Below are 8,165 nucleotides of genomic sequence, written 5' to 3' on the forward strand. Positions count from 1 at the left end.
CTAATTCCTTTTCTTATTCATCCTTCCTCTATTCCTCTTCGTCACTGTCTCTCCATCCTATTTCCCTCTCTTGTGTTTTGTATCTTTTTTTCATATTTCTATAATTCTTTATATATGAAGTTTCAATCTCTCAATCTCCTCTCCCTAAAATCCTCGTTTTTGCGTTAACTTCGTTAGCTTCGTTAGCTTCGTTAGCTTCGTTTGCCATTTGGCAGCTTGCTCGTTAATGGTCAAGTGATTCGTTAATAGGTCAAATAGCCTAGCGAATTGCACCGAAGACCCCAATGAAATTGTAAATGACAGGACTGAGAGAGAGAGACAGAGACAGAGACAGAGACAGAGACAGAGAGAGAGAGAGAGAGAGAGAGAGAGAGAGAGAGAGAGAGAGAGACATGATCTCATCATGAAAGGTAATACCATCTCATCACCTGGATAATTAACAAACGTACCTGGATTCACCCCAGCACCTGAATATTCTGGTATGCTGGGGTATACTGTGGGAGGTATGGTGGAATATACTTGGCGATATAATGGACCAGCATACTGAAGGATCACATCTAACACATTATCTAGCATTCAATGCTAGATGTGTGTGTTTGCGTTTGTGTGTGTGTGTGTGTGTGTGTGTGTGTGCGTACGCGCGTGCTATAATAACACTCCATACACAGCGAGGCACCTGATCCAGTTAATGACAGAGATTATACAATTATAGTCTTCCACTAACAGCTGCGACCAGCTCGTTAAGTCTTAATTTCAATTACCAAAACGATCCCAGAGTTGAAACGTCAAACACTAATTATATATATATATATATATATATATATATATATATATATATATATATATATATATATATATATATATGCACACACACACAGGGTGTCTCAGAAAAATTTAATAATTTTCTAATCTAATAACGTGACCATTTTTCGTTCAAATGCTCTAAATTTTCAATAGTTTGTGTACAAACAACTCTAAGTTCTTTGTTTAATTTTGTTTTCTTTTCAGATATGGAAATGCTATTCACTGGAAAATAGAAGGTATTTTGTATGATAAGTGAGTACTCGAACACGGTCTAACAAGACAATGCAGCGTGCATTTGTGAGAGAATTCGCTAAAAAAAAATGCAGATTTGAACATGGCACAAAAAGTTAAAAGAGGGAAGGCTGTCTGTGAAGACAGACAGTACTGTCTGTACCGGAAGATGATTCAGAGGTGGCACGGGCATGAATAGCCCGTAAATACAGGCAGATATGTTCGAGCGAGTTCAGGAAACATTCTTTGCGAAGTCTCCCAGTTAGTCCGTAAGAAGAGCAAGTTTGTAAACCTAAATTTTCGCAAAAGAACGCGGTTGCACCTCACTGGAAGTTCACTGTACGGGCCTACCTCAATGACAATCTGGGGCCAGATTCACGAAGCAGTTACGCAAGCACTTACGAACCTGTACATCTTTTCTCAATCTTTGGCGGCTTTGTTTACAATTATTAAACAGTTAATGAGCTCCGAAGCACCAGGAGGCTGTTTATAACAATAACAACAGTTGATTGGCAAGTTTTCATGCTTGTAAACTGTTTAATAAATGTAACCAAAGCCGTCAAAGATTGAGGAAAGATGTACACGTTCGTAAGTACTTGCGTAACCGCTTCGTGAATCTGGCCCCAGCACAGGAAAGTGGATCGGACGAGCTGAATACAATGTGCTGTTGATATGGCCGCCGCAGTAAATAGGTACCTGGGAGTTAGACAGCTGCCACGGGCTGCTTCCCGGGGGGGGGGGGGTCAGGAAGGATGATCAGAGGATACCAGGATGCTGGATGGGAGAGGGATGGAAGAGGAACTCTTGGGAAAAGAGACATTGTCAGACGACATGAAGGCGGATTGGCTTGTATGGGCGCGTGGGCAGTGTTTGTGTGTGGGGGGAGGGGTGGGGTGTGTGGGGGGAGGGTGGGGTGTGTGGGGGGCGGGTGGGGTGTGTGGGGGGCGGGTGGAGTGTGTGGGGGGAGGGTGAGGTGTGTGTGGGGGGAGGGTGAGGTGTGTGTGGGGGGAGGGTGAGGTGTGTGTGGGGGGAGGGTGGGGTGTGTGGGGGAGGGTGAGGTGTGTGGGGGGAGGGGTGGGGTGTGTGGGGGCAACCCGTTCTCGCACTTTCTTAGTCAATATTGACTTATTTAATACGTGCATATGTGACATACTAAACATAGTAGTTTACCTTGAAAAACTTCATAGAAAACACCGACCTTACCTAAGCTTCTCAGTATGTTAAGATAAGCATCTTATTACTTCGTAATTACAAGTCAATATCCCCAACAAGCATAACTAGTAACGAACAAGAGAAACTAACGACCCGGATAACGAAACCACTTACCGAGAAAAACATTATAGCCGGACCAACCAGGCTGTAGTGGATATGTGTTGCTCCAAGCATCAGCCTCTTGGAGCAAATTGCCGTAAGATAAACCCTTGCCAGACCTGGGCTTCCAGCAACAGCTTTAGGTAAGTAGTTGACTAACTTATTAGACTTTTATAACAAGGCAACGTAGAACATGCAAGAGAAAGAGGTAAGGGTGGACTGCATCCTTCTCGACTGCCAGAGAGCCTTTGTTATAACTCGAACAAGATTTATATATGATTCTTGTGAGACACAGGCAAGAGGTAACTGGTCCTTCAACAGTGAATATTTAGCACACTGAAAACTGTAATTACACACACACACACACACACACACACACACACAGATGGAGACTGAGTGCCCAAATGAGCCACAGAGATATTAGAAAGAACTTTTTTAGTGTCAGAGTGGTTGACAAATGGAATGCATTAGGAAGTGATGTGGTGGAGGCTGACTCCATACACAGTTTCAAGTGTAGATATGATAGAGCCCAATAGGCTCAGGAACCTGTACACCAGTTGATTGACGGTTGAGAAGCGGGACCAAAGAGCCAGAGCTCAACCCCCGCAAACACAACTAGGTGAGTACACACACACACACACACACACACACACACACACACACACACACACACACACACACACATACACACACACACACACATCGTACGCCTGGCATCGGAGAGGTGCGCCTGGCAGCACGGTGACGCGGCCGCCATCTTGGGTGCTGCCAGTATGGAAGCAAATGCCATTATTAAACTCCCCAACCCCACAAAACCTCCTGAAACTGTTCTGGTGTGGACGGAAGCCTGAAGCAGCTGAGGCGCGCGGGAAACACCGTTTTCAGAGTTTCATTTCACACCCAAATCTTCGTTGGGTACAACAATTTCATGTATTAATATCTGTATAAAAAGCAGTACTTTAGGAGTACAGAAAAAAATGTCACCATTAACACGCATTGTAGCCCCCTTTGTGGACATAGTGAAGCGAGTCAACACGGTTGTGCAACAATACATTTCCTGATATTTTGCACAAAAAAATTAACAATTTTGGCGAAAAAATCAATTTGTTTATTAGCTTACTATTTGACATTTCAAGCTACTTAGTACCTATAGTTGGCTAGCGGTAGTATTGGGTGGTGGGCGTGGGTAGGTGGGTGGGAGGCACGGCCGCCCAGCAGCTGGAGAGCCGCACGGCCGCCCAGCAGCTGGAGAGCCCCGCACGGCCGCCCAGCAGTTGGAGAGCTCCGCACGGCCGCCCAGCAGTTGGAGAGCCGCACGGCCGCCCAGCAGCTGGAGAGCTCCGCACGGCCGCCCAGCAGCTGGAGAGCCCCGCACGGACGCCCAGCAGCTGGAGAGCCGCACGGCCGCCCAGCAGCTGGAGAGCCCGCACGGCCGCCCAGCAGCTGGAGAGCCCCGCACGGCCGCCCAGCAGCTGGAGAGCCGCACGGCCGCCCAGCAGCTGGAGAGCCGCACGGCCGCCCAGCAGCTGGAGAGCCCGCACGGCCGCCCAGCAGCTGGAGAGCCGCACGGCCGCCCAGCAGCTGGAGAGCCGCACGGCCGCCCAGCAGCTGGAGAGCCGCACGGCCGCCCAGCAGCTGGAGAGCCGCACGGCCGCCCAGCAGCTGGAGAGCCGCACGGCCGCCCAGCAGCTGGAGAGCCCCGCACGGTCGCCCAGCAGCTGGAGAGCCCCGCGCCACAGCACAACAAAGAGAGAGACGGACGGAAGTTGAAGAACAATGACCAAGGTGGCGGCCGTCGCCTCATTATCCATACTGGCGGGTGAAACACATCCTGTGTTGGGGTAGTGAGGGCCCAGGTGCTGGAGAGAGAGAGAGAGAGAGAGAGAGAGAGAGAGAGAGAGAGAGAGAGAGAGAGAGAGAGAGAGAGGTGGGGGGGGAGGTGTGTGTACGTGTGTGTGATGGGGGTGTAGGGGGGGAGGAGTGCGAAGGGGGAGTATTTGGGGGGGTTGTGTGTTGGGAAGGGGGGAGTGTGTGGTGTGTGTGTGTGGGGGGGGAGTGTGTGTGTGGGGGGGGAGTGTGTGGGCGTGGAGTGTGGAGGGGGAGTGGGGGGGGGGAAGGAGGAGAGGGAAAGAGAGACGAGGAACAGGATACTGCACATGCATCTTCCTTCCTCGGGGAAGTTCAGGAATGCATGACCATAACAAACTTTGAGAAATAAAGACATTCCAGTGAAAAAAAAACCTTGAGATGAATTACGGCTTCCAGAGAGCCAGGGAGACGACCGGGCCGCGGAGACACTGAGCCCCGGAAGCACCTCAAGGTAGCCTCAAGGTAGGGAGACGAGGAGGAGACTTGGCGTCACTCCACCCATTCGGAAGGAGCCAGACAAGGAACTTGCTACAAGATTAGTCAAGACTGTGAAGTAAGATTCACAACCTCAACCGTATAGGTTGAGGTTGTGAATCTTGTGAATCTTGTGAATGAGGATTGTGAATCTTGTGAATGAGGTTGTGAATGAACAGCCCCAACCATCCATGTGACATAGTGATGACTCTCAGCAATTAACGAATCCCAGCAATTAACGAATCCCAGCAATTAACGAATCCCAGCAATTAACGAATCCCAGCAATTAAGGAATCTCTCAGCTGGAAACGACTGTCTCAGCAGGTAACAAATCCCTATCTCTCAGCAGTAACCAAAAAGCTAGGAGACACTCTCCAAACACTATACTCTGATCTTCCTTAACTATTTCATTCACTCACGAATACTCGAAAATAATCCTCATAGTCGGCTACCTTCTTGAGGTTATCTTGAGATAATTTCGGGGCTTTAGTGTCCCCGCGGCCCGGTCCTCGACCAGGCCTCCACCCCCAGGAAGCAGCCCGTGACAGCTGACTAACACCCAGGTACCTATTTTACTGCTAAGTAACAGGGAAATAGGGTGAAAGAAACTCTGCCCATTGTTTCTCGCCGGCGCCCGGGATCGAACCCGGGACCACAGGATCACAAGTCCAGCGTGCTGTCCGCTCGGCCGACCTTACCTTGAGGTGCTTCCGGGGCTTAGCGTCCCCGCGGCCCGGTCGTCGACCAGGCTAAGATTAATCTTACATCCCTTGCTATTAACCACACTGTGAAATGAGAATACTTGCAAATGTTTAGCTACTACAGATAGTATTACTAATGTAACTAGCCCTCCTTCATATAGAATAGAAACACCCACTTTTCTGTACCTGAAAGTTAGAAACTACGGTTCTTGAGTCGTAGTCTAGGCTCTCTCTACGGGGCCTCGTAGCCTGGTGGATAGCGCGCAGGACTCGTAATTCTGTGGCGCGGGTTCGATTCCCGCACGAGGCAGAAACAAATGGGCAAAGTTTCTTTCACCCTGAATGCCCCTGTTACCTAGCAGTAAATAGGTACCTGGGTGTTAGTCAGCTGTCACGGGCTGCTTCCTGGGGGTGGAGGCCTGGTCGAGGACCGGGCCGCGGGGACACTAAAGCCCCGAAATCATCTCAAGATAACCTCAAGATAAAGTTGTAGCCTCAAGACAAGTTGTAGAAATAATACGCGAGTTTGAAATTTCGCTTCAAGAAAATCTCTAATTCCTTGATTTCTTGGCATCCGGCCTGCTATCTCTCGTTAAATCCTAAACTCCAAGAAGATCTTAAATTAATTATGATATCAATTCCTCGCTTCCTTGACGAGCAAACACAAAACAAACGCAAACATAAACAATGCCCTGTCACTCTCTCTCCCCTGTCACTCTCTCTCCCCTGTCACTCTCTCTCCCCTGTCACTCTCTCTCCCCTGTCGCTCTCTCTCCCCTGTCACTCTCTCTCCCCAACCGTTCACTGTTGGGGAGAGAGGCCATATCTGTGTTAATGTAGAACTCCTGTCCATTTTAAGAGTGACGGCATTCCCCCTTTCTGTCTATTAACGACCCCATCTGCTCTCTCATCTCATCTCCTCTGAACCACTCAATCTCACGATATACTCACTCAAGCTGTCCACATACAAATCACAATAGTGTGATGCGTCAAATGAACAAATCCACAAGGGCCGTGACGAGGATTCGAACCTGCGTCCGAGAGCATCACCCTATTGACATAGCTCGAGTGCAGGGGGGAGTTGTGTTAGACCCTGGTTTGTGTCTCGGAGAGGCTGCAGGATCCAAGAAAGTTCAGTAGAACTTCTGGTTGCAATGCTTTTAACCATGTCGTAGCTCAGTCGATTTAGGTAGCGTCTGGGATGCTCTCGGACGCAGGTTCGAATCCTCATCACGGCCCTTGTGGATTTGCTCCCCCCAAACTCCTCTGAATCCTCACAATATGCTTGTCCAAAAGTATGCTTCCTCCGTTCGGTAATGCTGTCAAGAACAGTCTTTTGTCCAACGAAAATCTTCACTATTATCTATATCTAATGGTTTTGTGGTTAGTTAAGTTAATGGGAGATTAGTTTAGGTTTGTTATTACATTTTTCTATTTTCACCTCAAAGCGGTGATCATGTAAGCTGTGGCTGGCCGCGATGATGCATTTATAACTGTTTCCAGTGTTGTGTGATTCAAGGTTGTAGTTTCTAAGATACCTGGTTGATACCTGGTTGATGGGGTTCTGGGAGTTCTTCTACTCCCCAAGCCCGGCCCGAGGCCAGGCTCGACTTGTGAGAGTTTGGTCCACCAGGCTGTTGCTTGGAGCGGCCCGCAGCAGGCCCACATACCCACCACAGCCCGGTTGGTCCGGCACTCCTTGGAGGAATAAATCTAGTTTCCTCTTGAAAATGTCCACGGTTGTGGGGAATACAAGGGAATACAAGGGAATACAAGGGAATACAAGGGAATACAAGGGAATATTATATAATTAGGCCTATGGTAGATTAGGTCTAGGTTACAGAACACATAGCCATCCCACTCTCCCCTAGCACATAAAAGGCACCTAGGAACCCCCTTCTTTCCCAGCACCTAGTCTCTCAAACCCCCCACCCCAGTACCTATCCACTCTACCCCTCCCCCAGCACCTTATCCATCCTCCCTCCCCCCCCCCCCGCCTATCCTCCTAGCCCCTGCTAGCGAGCCATTACAAAAGTACCTTTAGATTCGAGGTCAGAATTACGCGATGTGCTTCAAGTAATTACCGTCAATTGGGTCTATAATTGAAGGAATTAATTGTATTACGTTGTGCAATTACCTTCCCTAATACGTGAGGCCATTAAGGTCTAACGAGTAACGGGTCATTAGATTCGTGTTGCTTATTGGTAAATTTTGTTGCACGGGTTAATTTCAGTTTGATGTTAAATTTTGCATTTTTTTTTGTTTTAAGACAATAAATTGTCTTTGGTAGGAATCTTCTCTTTCACTTACAGGGGTTTGAATGAAGGATATGGAAGGATGTGGAATAGTGCTTCATGCAGGTCGGTGTTCAATCCCCGACCGTCCAAGTGGTTCGGCACCATTCCTTTCCCACCCTCGTCCCATCCCATAATCTTATCCTGACCCCCCCCAAGTGCTATATAGTCGTAATGGCTTGGCGCTTTCTCCTGATAATAACCCTACCCCCCTCCCTCTCTCTCTCTCTCTCTCTCTCTCTCTCTCTCTCTCTCTCTCTCTCTCTCTCTCTCTCTAAAATGTTTAAAAAATTATGCTTGTATACATAAATAGCTCCAATACATCTTCTGTTTATTCGGATTCGTAGTCCTAAGGTTCCGGGTTCGATCCCCGGCGGTGGCGGAAACAAATGAGCAGTGTCTTTCATCTTGATGCCCCTGTTCAACTAGCAGTAAAATAGGTACCTGGGAGTAAGTCAGCTGTCACGCGCTGCTTCCTGGG

At 48.5% G+C, this 8,165-nt stretch overlaps 1 protein-coding gene across 1 annotated transcript; it reads left to right on the forward strand.

The window, feature by feature from the left end:
- The first annotated feature begins 2,539 nt into the window (after positions 1-2,539).
- Positions 2,540-4,169, forward strand: LOC123748941 (circumsporozoite protein-like). Its single transcript, XM_069313861.1, has 2 exons — positions 2,540-2,554; positions 3,537-4,169. The coding sequence occupies exons 1-2, from the start codon at positions 2,540-2,542 to the stop codon at positions 4,167-4,169; spliced, it is 648 nt and encodes a 215-aa protein (XP_069169962.1).
- Positions 4,170-8,165: the final 3,996 nt, after the last annotated feature.

This window comes from Procambarus clarkii, chromosome 76, assembly GCF_040958095.1.
Source record: "Procambarus clarkii isolate CNS0578487 chromosome 76, FALCON_Pclarkii_2.0, whole genome shotgun sequence".
NCBI classification, from domain to species: Eukaryota; Metazoa; Arthropoda; class Malacostraca; order Decapoda; family Cambaridae; genus Procambarus; species Procambarus clarkii.